Source organism: Lynx rufus, unplaced genomic scaffold (genome assembly GCF_022079265.1).
Source record: "Lynx rufus isolate CCGP_SWC_20201006 ecotype Redwood Valley unplaced genomic scaffold, mLynRuf1.p SCAF_4, whole genome shotgun sequence".
NCBI classification, from domain to species: domain Eukaryota; kingdom Metazoa; phylum Chordata; class Mammalia; order Carnivora; family Felidae; genus Lynx; species Lynx rufus.
Genome location: NW_025814856.1, coordinates 118,708,104 through 118,724,985, shown reverse-complemented (window position 1 = coordinate 118,724,985; position 16,882 = coordinate 118,708,104). Strand labels below are relative to the sequence as shown.

The window sequence follows — 16,882 nt, the reverse complement described above, 5'->3', positions numbered from 1 at the left end:
CATTCAGCGTTTGAATACTGCTCTAGTTTTCTCGCTTTACCTTGTTATGTTTAACATTGCTGGTGGCGTTTTTGCAAATATTTTAAACAACTAGAGTGGTCCCAGTTAAGGGCAAAGCACTGAGACACCATCTCATACCAGTTTCTCAGATGTCCAGTAGCTTTATATGCATCTCAAACTTCGTTTCAGTGGTTGTCTTTTTTAAGGGTTAAACATGGTGGACGGAGTTTTAATAAGCAGTGCCTTGGATGTTTACCTGAAATAATGAAAGATCCATAGGAAGGTTGATTTAACTTTTTGTTGTTTTGGTTTTGATGAGGTATCTCACAGGTAAGTTAAACTAATGGCCGAAAGAAGATGAACTGTTTTGTTTCAAACAGTAGGTGCGTCCATCAACTGTGAACTTGTGAGAATGCTTCAAAGTTAGGTAAATTTTTTGAAGGTTTTAGAAATGCCCAACTCTACCAAGAAGTTGAACTTGAAAGGTAAATCAAGTTGGTATGCTAACACAACGTTAAGTACCTAACCCTTAATCTGCACAAATGGGAAAAATGCACATCAAGCTCACTGGCTTACTTCAACTGAGTAGGTAATGTTGAATACTCCACAGGCATTTTCCCCATGTGTATGTTGTATATTGAACTGTTTAAGAACGTGAGAGAAGTGTGGGTTTTGTGTAAGTTTTCTACCAGGAGGAAATCACAACCTTTGATACATGTGTAGTATTTCTAAAACCGGCTTTAATTAATTAACCCTTAACCTCAATACTTAGTTCAGAGCAACAATGAACTCATCACTTTGCAGGTCAACAACTTAAACTGCAAACTGCAGCTGTGACTCTGCAGAAGCTCAAGGTTGCGGTTAGGAAAAATTTGATTAGGGCATACTGACAGGACTGGCAAGTTGATGCTGGCCATTCCCTCCCCAGTAGTGAGCTATCCCAAGAGCAACCCAAAGCCTCCAAATAGGATCAGTGTTTGGAAGTGACGCTACCTTGTGTATTGGTCATGTTCTACAGATTGAAGGGTTTTACTTACAAGATTACTGAGAAGCTAGCATCATTGGGAGCCAAATTGAGGGCTGGCTCCCACACTAGAGTGTTACTCACTGAAAGTTTTTGAAACTTGATCTTTCTATTGTGTTTAAAGTTTTCATTAGTCTGGTGTATGAAGGCAAGCTAAGACCTACAAGTGATTAGAAATTATTTGTACTAAGAGTACGGGGTTAATTCAAGGAAACGTTAAAAGAATCTTAATCTTGGCACCTTAGTAATGACGGTTAACCAGCTCACAAGTATGGGTTCCTTGCCAAGTAGAAAACATGAATCTCAATATACCAAAAAGCACATGCACATTCTTCGCAACATTTTATGTATGTGTGTTATCTTTGGAATGAATGCCTAGATGATTGATACTCCCCAACCAGCTTCAATGCCATACCACTGTGACTACAACAATAACTTGTTAGCTGAAACGGGTCTTTTGGTGACTGGTCAAATTAGTGAGGTGAGTAGTAGACTACCCAAGAAAGGGGCAAATTCAGGAGGAAGACGGATCAAGAAGGATAAAAGCACTTGCATTCTCCATTCTGGGGCTTGGGTGTGTGCAAATTGTGTCCTGAGTTCCACTGGTCGCTGTTGGAACTGGAACCAGCCTTGACGGGGGACCCAAATAATCCAGACATTCTTGTTTACCACATGTTACATGGAGATTGTACAGTGGAGAATCTAATTTCACCTTCTCTAAGACTTTGTTCAACATTGCAGCCTATTGAGGCTACTTTTGAAACGGGATGGCTTTATCTGGAAAACAAAGATGAGAATCTGTTAAGATTTCTTGAAACTTTGTAATTGAAGGAATGGCTTAACAGGAATACGTTTTTTTCCCCATAGGTGAAGAAGGTAAGACTAATTTCATGTTGGGTCCAACTCAAACTGGGATGGGAGTTGGCCCTTATGCACAAAGGTGTTCACCAAAACGTGTTATTTCATAGCAGCCAAAGGTAAACTATAAACTACAAGATGTTTGAGTAGATATACTCGTCTCAACTGTGTAGATCTTAGTGATCCCCTTACAGTTTGCATTTGTAAACCCTGTACCAAATACTTGGGAACACATTAGGTACGAAGTTCACGTAACTCTCCCCTTAAAATCTTACTTTGATGTAGTCTCCAAAAAGGTGCTGTCTCCTGAGCCATGGTTTGTTCAGATTGACTGGAGTGATAAACAGGAAATGGGTCAGATAATTGGGTATAACTTAACTTGAATCAAGTTATACCCAGTAAAATACATAGTTTCAATTAGGTTTTGATATTTAAAGTAATTAGGTCAGATTGCTCCTTTTTTCCAACATTCACCAATTCTCTGAACTCCAGGCTAACTCCATTTTAAGACTACTTCCTAGCTAGCAAGAACATTTTAGTCAATCTGGGTATCCAGGTCAATCTGCAAGAGTGTTTAGGCTGAAATTTTGGTGTGGGATTTCCATTGCTGAAACTGGCATATTGTGGGAAAGCTCCCATTTACGTGCTTTGAAGCCATTGTGATTTTTGAGGCCATTGGAAACTCGTGAAAAGGTTAGATAAAACTTTGGAGGAAGCTTGATGGATTTACTTTTCGGGTCACAATGGACCAAATACCTTCCAGACAGTTTTAAGTTTTTAGTTATTGTGACTGTCTTGAGTCCATGTTACCTTTAGGTGCCTTATTTACCTGCATTTGATGCTTTGAGTGTAGTTGGTCATTGTGCTTGTGCTTTCAAGGATTAGAGGACCATGCCTAGTCTGTTAATACAGTGTATGATGGTACTTGTAGTTTGAAGACCTACAAGTAAATTGGTAATACAGAAGCTCAAATTGAAGATTTGACGTAAGTAACTTCTGGGGGGAATGTGTCTTGTTAAAATCAAGGATCAAGTTACAATTGGAGGTGTGCTCCCTTACAAAACCAGTCTAAACAGATTTTAAGTTACTGTACAAAACTGACCAGATCTGGAAGCATTTCTACAAAGTAGTACTCTGACTTGTGATACTCTGGTAGACCACTAGGGCAGAAATTCCTGATAACATTTTTTTTTTACCATCTTACTGCTGAAATAAGCTCATTGAGCTTCATCTCAAATGCCACTTAAATTTCTAGGATGGGGTGCCTGAAATTGATTTCAGCTCAGGTCCTAGTCGTGATCCCCGCCCCCCGTTTGTGAGCTATATGGCCCCTTGGGCTCTGCACTTCATGTAGGCTGCTTGGTAGTCTCTCCCCCTCCCCCATATGTGCTCTTAATTTTAAGTTTTGTGATTCTAGTATTTCCAATTCTTTTGGTTATAAAGTCCATACCCATCTACTGACTTCCCTTTCCTCTACAATTGGTTTGTATCCTTGCGTGACTTAACGTTTTCATGTTATGTGAGCCTTTTGCAGGGGGACATCCATATTCTAGATGTGCAGCCTATTCTATGGGCTGGCCTAACTTGCCCAGGTAGTTCTCTTACCCTATATGCAGGTACTTATGTTCTACTTAAAGGAAGCATAAACCCTTATGTAACTATAAAGGTCTTTGTCCTTAGGCATTGAACCCTAACGTACTCTAATATTTTGAAGCTCTATTTTTGTTCTTGGCATGTTGGTTTAGAGATTGTGGCTATTAGGTTGAAGGAGTGACTTCCCGTAATGAGTTTAGCTGGTATACTATAATTTGGCTAGATTCTGATCAGTCTGTGCAAATTTTAAAAATACAATGCTCCGTTTACTAGATCTGTCACCCGTATTCCTAAATGTGGATGATTTGCTTAGAACTTCTGTATAAAAGGGGAAAGTTATTTTATAAATTCAACTGTAAGATTTATTTCCACAATAGGTTGCATTCATAAAAGTCCAGTTAAAATAGCTTTTGTAGAACTGTAGGTCAGTGCTACCTAAATAAAAACATTAAGGCTACTTTGCATTTCAAGTCCTTTATAAAAACCAAAATACGTTTAAAATTAATTACATCCACATCCAGTATTAGCTCAAAGACTGGGCTGTCTTAATCCAGTTTTTCATGTCACCCTGTTCTTCATAAATAGTACTTAAGAATCATGCATATAATGCAGTAGGACTTCGTGAAAAAAGTTGTGGCTTCTCCCAAACTTCTCCATAAAAGCTTCAAAATGTAGCCCTGTCAAGTAGCAGTACTTAAGATATTTAGAACACTTGTGCTAAACTTTGAAGCAGTTTCAATGGTTTGTGACCATGTATCAGTTTCTGATACCTCATGCATAAGGTATATTGATGGATCCGCCTTCAATTTCTTCACTTTGTTTTTCCCTTTTGGTTTTCTTTTCTGTGGCCCGGGGTCATCAGTTCCTTGGGTACAATCAAAACACTTCCATCTTGGCTGCACTGAAGAGTGTATTGGTTCGGATTGACTGGCCTACCTTCATCATCTCTTAGCCTACTAAAAATATCACGATACAGGTTATGCAGTTTCTGTTTCAGTATGTTAATAGCTTTGTTATACTGGGCTCGTTCTCTCTTAAGGATTTCCTTCTTTGCTTGCAAGTTACATACGTCATCTTCAAGATTCAGAATTATGTCCAGTTTGCGCTTACGACAGTTCTGAGCAGCAACTTTATTTTTCCCTCTTCTTCTAATATCACGGATGAGTGACATTTGTAAATCTGTCAAATAGTGCCTGCTGAGCATGTTGTTGAAAGACTCAACGGGCATACCGACAATTTCATCTACAGAAAAAGGGATATGCAATGCCTTAGCACGCCGCTCATCACGGCTTAAGTTTCTGTCTGTGTCATTGAGGCATCTACCCCGTATTTTCTGTGACTTCCCATACCGTGAAAAAGAATTAGAAGTGGATTCTATACCACTTGGCTGTAAGTGGTAAGTGTGGTTATGAAATAGGTGTTGAAATGCAAGATCCCCATGAAAACCAGAATCACTCCTATGATCCACGTGACAAAGCTTATTGGGTTCTGGGTAGTAGCCTCCCACAGCCCCTTCCAAGTCATGGTGGGAGAGAGATTCAAGGTCACTACTAGAACCTGTAGCACCTCCACACATAGAATGGGAAGAATTAGATTTGGTGACAGAGGTACTATTGTGGCTTGAATTTAAGGAAAGCCCAGAATCGGAATCTGGTTCTTGAAAAAGCTGAGGAACTTCCATTGGATCAAAACCTTCTTCTGTGGCCAAAGACATTAAACTTATTTCATCAAATATATTTATATCAAGGTCATGTAGAAGATCCTCACTTGTTAGATGAATCTGATTGCCAACAAGGGGAAGAAATCCTGTCCAATTAGTCCCAGGAAGGGTCTGCTCAGAATTGGTATGAGAATTTAAGTGCAGAAATGGTTCTTGTGGTGGTTGTGAAGTCCTTGCTACTGGATCTCTTCTAAACGTATTGTCAGGACACAGCAACATGGCCTCATGTAGATTCACATCGTGACTTATAGCCTGGCTAAAATTCACATTATATGTTGAATTCATGCCATCGTTGATACTTACTGGAGGAGTATCTCCAAGTAAGAGGCCCTGAAAAGGGAAAGAAAAAACTTTTTAAATACACATAACCCTATTTCAATAGTTCTAGTACCTAATTTAGCACTTTTCTCTATTACAAACATGCTGTTAGCTATGAATCACTTTAAATACAGGAAAATACAACATGCAATGTGAGCTGAAATGTGAACGATGCTATTTTTGGGGAAAGTTTGATTCAATTAGTATTAAAAGCTGGCCTTGATGTTAAAACAATTACTGTAGTAATTTGCTGCTTTATAGATGCAACAGTCAACATTAACAGTTACAGTGAAGAAGTCTGGGGAAGGTGGGTGCAGGTTTTTTTTTTTTTAAGGTAAATTATGCTAGTCTGAAGTATGAAGTATGCCTTGGTATGTCTGATGTTTACTGCCATTCTGTTCAATATGCTTGTGATCATTTAGAAGGATATATAATTTAGCAAATTCTCCAAAATTCAAGTATTTCTATAAAAAGTAATAATCCTAAACCTGCATTTAATACACCACCAGTAGATCCTATTGTACAAGCTAAACCATGTCATTCAGCTTAAAGAAGTTAAATACGTTCACAGATCAGTGATTTTCCTACAAGGATAAAAGTCAGGTTTCCAATTACCTCCAGTGAATTTTCAGGCTGTGATGAAAGCAACTGAAACAAGTCTTCCAGAGAGAAAGCAGTGTCTGTCCCATTTAGAGATCTCTAGAAAAAAACGTAAGGTGCACCATTCATTTAGGAAGGTTGCTTGGGGGCTCTCTCCACTGGATTTTCATCCCTATTTTGGAATTTTTAGATCTTTTTCAGTACTCAATATTTTAATATCCCTCCTTAAAATAAGAATCTTGAACTCCAAACATCTCCCCCATTCTTGCCCTAACCACATTCCATATAATTTTTGCCTAGTATTGTTCTGCCTTATTTTTACCTTCTAAATTGGTTACCAAATTCTGTAATTTTTACAAGTCAAATACGTATTTAGACTTCTCCAAAATGTTTTGCCAATTTCACTCACTGCTTCATCCTCAGCCTTCAGGTTAATTGAAATAACTCCTTTGATCTTTTTAGAGTGGCTCCATCGGTGGCAAATTCATTTTTGGAACCTGGAGTTACTTTGCTTTCATGCTTAAACAATGATTTATCTGTTAAGATGATCAGGTTTAATGTTTTCCCTTCGTGCTTTGCACTAAGGCATGCATCGCTATTGATGTTTGCTATCCATCTGTTGTTATGCCAATCTTTTTTCCTCCAGTAATTTAAAGATTTTTTTTTTCCCTTTAAAATTGCTGTCCTATTTCAGCTGGATGTATTTGGGGACTTAATTCATTTTTATTTACTCTGCTTGGTATTTATTTAAAAAAAAATTTTTTTTTTTTTTACATTTACTTATTTTTGAGACCGAGAGAGACAGAGCATGAACGGGGGAGGGGCGCAGAGAGAGAGAGAAGGAGACACAGAATCAGAAGCAGGCTCCAGGCTCTGAGCCATCAGCCCAGAGCCCAACTCGGGGCTCGAACTCTCGGACCGCGAGATTGTGACCTGAGCTGAAGTCGGACGCTTAACCGACTGAGCCACCCAGGCGCCCCTACTCTGCTTGGTATTTAATCTGAGTGTCCTAAGATCATTTTAATTTTCAAAATATTTTGCCATAAACACTCTGAACGGTGCTTCACCTTCATACTTCTAGTCTTTTCTGAGAGACTTTTTTTTATTAAAAAGTTTTTTAAATGTTTGAGAGAAACGGAGAGACAGTATGAGCAGGGGAGGGGCAGAGAGGGAGAGCAAATCCCAAGTAGTCCATACTACTGAGGCAGAGCCTGAGGTAGGGCTCAAACCCATGAACTGCGAGATCATGCCCTGAGCTGGAATCAAGAGTCCAATGCTTAACTGACTGAGGCTCCCAAGTGCCCCCTTTATATTTAAAGGTGAGTTCATCTTTGTTGGGAACGGTTTCCATGGGAATCACACACCAAGGGTTACCAACTTACTATTAAATTTTATTTTTCTCTGCAAGGACCATTTTTTATATCATCTTGTAGACTTTGCCTTCTCGGCTCAGGATTCCTGGTAACAATGGTAGTGCAGATTCAGACTCCAAATCAAACCTTGGGGCCCATTTGGACTTCTGATTTCTAAGGACGAATGGACTTCTTTGCTGTCTTCTTGGTGGTGGCTAGGGTTGCCCTAGTCCCTACCTCCTGAACAAAGAGACTTTATAAATTCTAGGCTTTAGGTGGGGAACTTAGGTTCCCCCCCCCCCCACTCCCCCATGTATGGACTTGAGACCTCACTTCTCATCTATTCAACCCCAGTCATGAAATTTGTATCCAATACCTCCTTGGGGCTTCTTCAGCTTTGGGGTCAGTCTAACTCTCGATTTGAGTCCCCTCTTTGCTGCATACTATCTTGAGTTCCTTTTCCTGCTTCTGAGTTCTGCTATGCACTTAAAATCTGGATTTCCATTTTTGTTCTATCCTAGGGGTTTTAAGTGTTAGCAAGTTCACATTCCTGACTCCCCTCCCTCCACTTTTTACTTTCAGGTTTCCCTTTTTGAGGGTTCAGACCAGTGTGAAGTATTCTAAGTCTATACTAATACTTGACTTCATTTCCTCTTCTACCAAATTCCTTGTTTTTGAGGCCCATAACATACAACAAATAGAAGGCTTTCTGTGCTTTCTATGGATGCTATATGACCACTTAAGCTAAATTCGTAGATACAGTTTCTTTTTACTGGCAAATCACACATTCTTAGTGGGGAGAAGACGTATTTGCTAACGTGACTGTTAACTTAAAATGATTCTTCATTTCTTAAGAAATTTTAGTAGTGTCCTATTCTGTTAATGACCCCAAACTTGGGCCATTAGTCCTGCCCAGCCACTAACCAAAATTTGCAGATGGTCACGAGTGTGTGAGAATGAGTATCAGCACAAATCTGGAATCCTGTGAAAATCCTTAATGGTGAGTAAATAATGCTATTTGCAGAAAAGAAAGCCTTAATATTTACAACAGTGAGGGAAGGGTATAAAGCCCATTCTGCTTAAAATGAATTCTGGACTGATCCTTCAGGCTAGTCAGATAGGTTTCTGTACACCTTTGCTTGTTCCCTTGTCTTCAGTGCCCCCGGAGATGGAACACAGGAGCTAACCCTTACTGGATCCACAGGGGAGAAAGGTCTGAGATGGAAGGAGAGACAAATGTGCCTTAGAGACAACTGAGCTCTCTTTCTCCCCAGGTTCCCTTCTGCCCTGATGGGAATAATGGTTTCATGTGGCTTCATGTTGCTATTCATCCTTGGGAGTTTCCCTATTCTTCGGTGTTTCCCTTTAACCTGCTCTCACCTCTTAAAAACAAGAAACCCTCACTTCTCTTCAGAATCTTATCAGATGGGCTAATACATGCTTCCTATGATATGAGCACCTTAAATCTGTTTGCAGTCCATGCAACAGAGTTCTCCTGTCTACAACACTTTAAGAAATTATAAAGAGCAATTTTGAGACCTTTGGTCTCAAAGGATTTGGTTGATCCATTACTTAATTGCTTTATTTTTTTGTTTAGCTGGGTATAGATCTCGCACAAAAACAGACAACTGAGCCATTCTTACAAGACACATTCCATACCTGAGGTGCAAAATGGTCAGCCTAATCATTCTTCCTAAACCTTCATGTTAAATACAAACACATGGTTCCTTGTCTGGGGCAAGTCACGGCTGAGAGCACCATCAGGGCAAGACCTACAAGGATGCACCTTCTAAGTGGAAGTGCCGAGTGGTCTGGGGTCTGTGGTACCTCCAGGCCTGTGTTTGGAGGATTTGTTTGCCAGGCTTGTGGAGCAGAACCCCGGCAGGGCTGAGTAGAAACAGAGTATGGTCCAATGGAAAGGAGGAGGGGAAGCACAGGCTGCAGAAAGAATCCGGCTCTCAGCCTGGCCTCTCTCACAGCAAAAGGGTATGGTGAAAAATAGCAAAAGGAGGGGGGCACCTGCGTGGCTCAGTCGGTTAAGCGTCCGACCTTGGCTCAGGTCATGATCTCATGGTTTAGGAGTTTGAGCCCCACGTCAGGCTTTTTGCTGACGAATTCTGTCTCTGTTTCTGTCTCTCTCTCTTAAAGAGGCTGTCCCACTGGGCCAGGCTAGAGGTACAAAGTAGGCAGGCTCCTGAATTCAGCACGGCCTACAGGGACACTGAGGATTTGAGCTCAAGACCTAGTTGGTGTATTGAGGGGTCATTTGCCTTCAAGTTCTGAGCTTGGGTGCCTCTGCAGATGGCTGGTTGAGGATTCCTGGGTTTAGCATGCTAGTCCTCTATTCCTTGCCATGGCAAACACAAAACCTGCTAGCAACCTCCTGGATGGGGTGTGTGTGTGTGTGTGTGTGTGTGTGTGTGTAAATACATATATACCCATCCCCTCCCCCCAATCTGGAGTTTAACCAGAGATTACTAATTCTATGGGCTGATTCCTTTGTGAATCATAACCACTTCCACAATTAAAATATCTTTTCATATATCTGATTTGCTTATAGTAGGGCACCCTTACATGCAGAATTCATTACTGACACACATACTGTCAAAGCCATAAAATATACCTTCTAGCCAAAACACGCTTGGATATTGATACGCTTACCTCATTTCTAGATTCAGTGGTCTTTTCTGCCTCCCAGTCAGGTTTATCTGCTGCTTCGCGTGCATCCTCATTCTTATGCTGTAGTTTTTGCTCTTGGGCTGATACTCTTTGCTCATTTTCCTCGTTCTGGGAGCTGTGACCCACTTCTTGATGTCTCTCTCCTAGTACCTCATTCTCCTATAAAAATAGCCAAAAATGTGCTAAGCAGAAATCTGTATTTCATCAAATAAGTCAAACCTTTAAAACTGCCTAACACTGCTCAGTGATCATTTAAAAAAACAGGTCAAAAGGTAAGACTGGCGTTACATTATTTCAGTATCAAAGAAATGACTTTTTTTAAGTTTATTTATTTTGAGAGGGGGAGGAGGGGCAGCGACGGGGGGGAGGGGGGGGACGCCCAAGCTGACTCCACGCTCAGCAGACAGCCTGATACACGGCTCGAATCCACCAACCATGAGATCATGACCTGAGCTGAAATCAGGAGTGGGACTCTTAACTGACTGGGCCACCTAGGTGCCCCACAACAAATGTTACTTCTTTTAAAACCAGAAAAAACGTTAACAGACGTTAACAACAAAGCTCAGACTAACATCTCCATAGGTATTTTTATGTTAATTCAATGAGACATCGGCATCGTTCATTACATCTCTCCTGCCCTAATACAGCAGGCACTACTTACACCTTTCTATAGAACTTGCAGAGATTAAATTAAAAAAAATTTTTTTAGATCATGACCTGAGCTGAAACCGACCAAGCCACCCAAGTGCCCCTCCATAGAGATTTTCAACTATGCTTGCTTATATGAGTCCTACTACTTTTCAATTTAATTGGAGACATAAGAGTCGACCATTAACATACACTGTATATACTGATACTTTTAATTATATTAAAGGCTTACAATTCTCCCCCCTCTAACATAAGATCAAAGCTGCTCAAATGCTTTCAAAGGATCTATTTTTTTTTTAATTTATTTTTACTTCTGTTTGAGAAAGAGTGTGACTAAGGGCGCAGCAGAGAGAGAGAGGGAGAATCTCAAGCAGGTTCTGTGCTATCATCGCAGAGCCTGACGTGGGGCTCGAACGCACGAAACTGAGATCATGACCCGAGCCGAAATCAAGAGCGGAACCCTTAACCGACTGAAGCCACCCAGGCGCCCCCGTTTTTAAAGTGTATTTATTTTGAGAGAGAGGGAGAGCGAGAGCGTGCTCGCATGCGAGAAGGGGAGGGACAGAGAGGAGAGGATCCCAAGCAGGCTTCTGGCTCTCAGCAGCCTGACAATTTGCAGGGCTCCTGAGCCAAGATCAAGAACAGGACGCTTAACCAACTGAGCCACCCAGCTGCTCCATCAAAGGATCTATTTGTAACTTTTCTCTTTCAGGAGGGATAGTACGTACACTGGGCTAATTCCAGGACATCAGCACCACGCCCATACTCTTAATGCACAGAAATGCTAATTTTACAAAACAAGCAAATAAAAACACATGAAGGTCAAAGGAATGTAAAATCTACAGATGCCAGAAGCAAGGAAAGAAATCAAGACGAGCAGAAAGAAGAAGCACGCGTGCTAGTGGCCCACTTGGTTTACTGGCTTCTCTGTTCGCTGGACTGAACTCTGACCTTCTCAGCTTCCCTCCTGACCTGGGGTCGGTCTTGTTCCTGTCTCAGTCGGTCTCTCTGCATGACCCCACTCTTGTGCTCAAGGACACTGCTTCTGCTACTCTGTCCTCTTCTGCGTCAATTATTTCCTGTCTTTTGGATTATTCCCACCAGCCTACGAATCTACACCACCTCTCATCTTTAAAAATCCCTCCCTTGGTGTCCCATGTTACTCTCTGGATCCCATCCCATTCTTCTGGTCCCTTTTAGAGCACAATCCTCCGAAGAGTCCTCTGGTCTCCATGCATTTTCTCTTGGACCTACTCCTGTGGGAATTTTGAAACACCTCACCAGGGTCTCCCCAAGTCGGACAGTTCTCCGCACTCACCTTACCGGACCCCGTCAACATTTCCCTTAGATACTCCCTCCTTCTGGAAACAGCTTCTTCACCTGGCATCCGAGTACCTTCTCTATCATCTTACCTCACCAGCTACTTCTCTTTGGCTGAAGCTTCATGTTCACCGCCTCTAAACAAGGCAGTACCCCCCCCCCAAGGCTCAGTCTCAGGCACCAGACACCACCCCATCTCCCAGCTCGTGTTTCCTGTTCCTTCTGCTTGTAGGGCTCTCCCTCTGCTCACTCCTCCACTCCCCACCCCGTGGCTTTGAAGTTCAGGTCTCTAGTCAAAATCACCATGTTACTATTATTTAAAACAAATAAATAAAAAGGCACCTCTCCTCTCCCATCAATATCTATTTCCCTTGCTTCATAATTTTTTTTTCATAGCATTTAGCACCAGCCACATAGTAGACCCTTAGTAGATACTTGTGGAATAGACGAATTCCTAGACACAACATCCGCAGACTCTGGTAGGGACCTGCTTCCAACTGGTGAGCTGCTATTGTCTTGCTCTTTCCTGCAATGACGTGCTGATTCCTACCTAAATTTGGGGAAGGAAGAAAAAGGTGATGGGTCATCATTCTTTTAATGGCTCTCCTGCCAAAGCAAGGTTTCTTTTCCTTTCCTTTCTTTTCTTAAGGTTTGTTTATTTATTTTGAGGGAGAGTTAAGCCTGAAGATAAACAAATTCACAAATTCTGGGTTCCTGAGGCAGCTTACTTTGTTTACAAATTCGCTGTTTGGGCTTAGGAGCTTCTAAACTCTAAATTGCATGACCTGGTTTAGAGCCATGAAGCGAGGTCCTTTTCATTAATCTGTAGTATGTGAGTTAATACAACATGTATAGACACATGTGGACTTGCAAACAGAGGAATATGTTAAGTCTAAAGTTACAGAAACAAAACAGAGGGAACAGGTAGCTAATACAGGCCTGGGTGAAGCCGATAAAGAAACCAAGCAGACTTTAGTCTGGAAAGGCTTTTGGGGGGGGGGTACTTAAGAGCGGTAATGGCCTGCCTAAAAACTCTGGAAGAGAAAAACTGAAGGTAGAGAAGTTCTGTATGACCACTGTTCACGTTACAAGAAGCAGAAAAAAATCCTTTAATAATGAATAACTCATTAAATGAGTTAAACAGAAGAATCAGAGTCCATTTGAACACAAACAAGTAAATGAGGGAAAAAGGAAATCTCTTACAGTAGAATGCAATTAAAATCATCAAGGGATGCTAAAACTAGGGAGTAAAAGTTTGACAAGAAACAAGGTAGTGTAATAGTCTCAAGTATCACTTCACAGATAACTTAATTACAAAGAGAAAAATAACACAACAGGAGACACATGGCCAACACCACCTAAGCCTAATGGTAGATTCCAGCATCACAAAATGGAAATAAACTGACATCATGTGCCTTCTGATACGATATGGAGAAGTATAAATGACCACTTCTGTGATATTCCTGCCAAAAACTCATAATCTCAACATAGTCACAAGGAAATATCAAATAAAAATTGGGGCCATTTTACAAATAACTGTCTGATGCGCTTCCAAAATCTAGAGTTTAAGAAATCCAAGACAGGAACTTTTCCAGATGGAAGGTGCCTGAGACTTGGCAACTGAATACAATGTGTGACCCTGGGTTAGATGCTGATCCAGGAGGAAAAAGTATTATATAGGACATTTCTGTGATCATAGATAAAATGTGAATATGGACAGATTAGACAACGGTCTTAGATTTAGGTTCATTTCGTAATTTTGATAATTTTGATAAATATACACTTAAGTATTTCGGTACTGAGGGACAAAACAGCTTCAACTCACTCTTAAATGTCTCACGACCAAAAGAATTCTGTAGAGATAGCTAGCGATAATTATAAAACAAGGGAAGTCATCGGGGCGCCTGGGTGGCTCAGTCGGTTAAGCGGCCGACTTCGGCTCAGGTCATGATCTCGTGGTCCGTGAGTTCAAGCCCCACGTTGGGCTCTGTGCTGACAGCTCAGAGCCTGGAGCCTGTTTCAGATTCTGTGTCTCCCCCTTTCTCTGACCCTCCCCTGTTCATGCTCTCTCTCTCTCTGTCTCAAAAATAAATAAATGTTAAAAAAAATTAAAAAAAAAAAACAATTTAAAAATAAATAAATAAATAAATAAAACAGGGAGGTCATGGGGCAAAATGCAAACAACAGGTAAACCCGAGTAAAGGATATATGCTATTCTTGTGGCTTTTTTTAAAGTTTGAGGTTCTACCTCACTAAAGAGTGACCCTAAAAATCCATACATGGCAGAGTCACTTTGGTCAATGCAACAGCAAAGGGTTGACCCAGAAGTATTCTTCCATTAAATTTTCTGCTAGTCTGTTATTTTCTTCCTGAAGTGTACAATAGCCGTATCAATTGCTTTATTATTTTCCCCTCATCCTTTCCACTATTTAGATTCATATTTTCGTCTTCTTGCCTAATTGCTTTGGGTATGCTTCCGGTATGCTTAATAGTAACAGTGACCCTTGATTCCAGGAAAGCACTCAGTGCGTCTCCTCTGGATACTCTACTAACTACGGCACTATTTCATTTGCCGCCAGATGTAGGTTTCCACACACGAAGCGATTCTGCAACACAGCGGGGCGTCCTCCCATTTTAACTCAATTCTGATGCTACCTAACCGAGCAGAGCACCAGATGCCACAGGTTGAGCGCTTGCTCTCACAAGCCTGCCCATGCCCCTTCTTTCGGATGTCCAGTGCCGGTCCAGGTTGTCACCTGTGCGTGCTTCGGAACCACCCACGACCCCCTCCTCGGGACTGATTAATTCGCTGGAGTGGCTCACAGATCTCAGGAAAAAAAAAATTGTACTTACGAGGTTCCCATTTTTTTATAAAAGAATACAACTCAGGAACCACCAGGGGCACCAGGGGCGAGGTATGCGGGAAGGGGCAAGGAGGCTCCACCCCCAGGGCGTGCCACTCTTGCACATCCTCACCAGCTTGGAAGGTCTCTGAACGCCACACCTTGGGGCTTCTCTTAATGGCGGCTTCACTTGGCAGGCACGACTGATTAAATCATTGACCGCTGGTCACAACTGAGCTGCCAGATGGCAGCTTCCCCAGAGGTCTGAGAGGTAAGGGGGGTGGTGGCCTTGGCACCCCACCTCTGGGGACTTTACAAAGGCCACCTCATTAACATAAATCGAGAGTGGTTGCAAGGGGCTTGTTGTAAATAACAAGACGTTCATTTTACCTTTACGGCTCTAGAACTATTTTACTCTAGAACTATTTTAAGAGCTGAGGGCCAAAGACCAAATATTATAGCAAAAGATGCTCCCACTGCTCTTAACTTTTAGGAAACCAAGAGTTTGGGGAGCCCTGGGCTAGAAAGGGGGATGAGGATCAAATACACATTTGAACCAGACCATCATACCTGACGTTCTCATCCTGCTCATGACTTTAATAGGAATGCCTTTTTTTTTTTTTTTTTAAAGTAGGCTTCATGGCCAGCATGGATCCCGATGCGGGGCTTGAACTCACAACCCTGAGATCAAGACGTGAGCTGAGATCACGAGTCAGACACTTAACCGACTGAGCCACCCAGGCACCTCTAATGGGAATACTTTTAATGATTCACCATCAGCAAGGATAACACATGGACTTTTATTCGAGATTCAGCAGTTTTTAGTCATTCGTTCAATCAATACATACTAGATGCTGGGGGCTGCAAGAGTGAAAAATTCAGACTGCCCCTTCAGAGTTCACATTCAAAGGCAGGGAGCCGAAAATACAAGTGAACTAACAAAATAACTGCAAACGACGGCAAGTGAAAGAGGAAAGAGGAGACCCCCTTTAGTGTGTGGCCAGGGAAGGGCTCTCAGGGGAGGTGGTATTTGAGCCGAGATCTAAAGAAACAAAAAGAGGAATACATCAAAGGCAACGGGTAACATCCCAAGAGCGCGCTCATGTGCCTGTTACCATAACGTGTTTCATTAGTTTCTAAATGATGGATATTCACTTGTTTCCAACATTTCCTCCTAACAAACAATATTAAAACGTCCTCATCCATACTTCTTTGCAGACGTGTGCAAGCAGAACAAATTCCTAGAACCTATGCTAGGTCAATGGAGATGCACATTTTTTATTTGACAGATTCTACCCAAGAGCCCTTCAGAAATGTTTGTGGTAACTTAAATCCCTACCAACAATGGATAAAAGTGCCAACTTGATAGATGAAAACTGGTATCTCATTGTAATTTTACTTGGTCTTACCGAGTGTGGTTGAGAGCCTTTGTATTTCCTTTTCTGCGAACTGTTTATGGCCTTTGCCCATTTTGCCATCAGGGTGTTGGTCTTTTTCCTATTGATCATTAATGGCATAGGGTTGTTTTTACTCCCCCGCCACCCATCCAGTCTCTGCAGAAGTGCAAGAGCAGAAGTGGGGACACAGACCAGTGGGGAGGCTACTACAATAATTTAAGGGACAGTAGATGACAATATGGAAGAAGGTGGTGGTAAGAAAGAGAAAATCCATGCTATCTTGTAGAGAGAGAATATGCAGGGCTTGTTGATGGACTGGAAATGGGAGATCAAGAAAAGAGAAGAATTAAGAATGACCCCTAGGGGCGCTTGGGCGGCTCAGTCAGCCGGTTAAGCATCTGACTTCCGCTCAGGTCATGATCTCAAGGTTTGTAAGTTGGAGCATCGTATCAGGCTCACTGCGGGGCTCGCTGCGAAACCGCTTCAGATCCCTTTCTTTCTGTCCCTCCCCTGCTCATGTGCACTCTCTC

General features: G+C 41.7%; 1 protein-coding gene across 1 annotated transcript in view; it reads right to left on the bottom strand.

Moving 5' to 3' along the window:
• Nucleotides 1-3,745: 3,745 nt before the first annotated feature.
• Nucleotides 3,746-16,882, bottom strand: part of NFE2L3 (NFE2 like bZIP transcription factor 3) — a 32,080-nt gene continuing 18,943 nt past the window's right edge. Inside the window, exons 2-4 of the mRNA XM_047096995.1 lie at nt 10,127-10,303; nt 6,129-6,212; nt 3,746-5,525 (exon numbers count right to left, since the gene is read on the bottom strand). Of these exons, the coding sequence (XP_046952951.1) occupies nt 4,287-5,525; nt 6,129-6,212; nt 10,127-10,303 (1,500 nt within the window). The 3' untranslated portion in view covers nt 3,746-4,286. The remainder of the gene's footprint in view (nt 5,526-6,128; nt 6,213-10,126; nt 10,304-16,882) is intronic.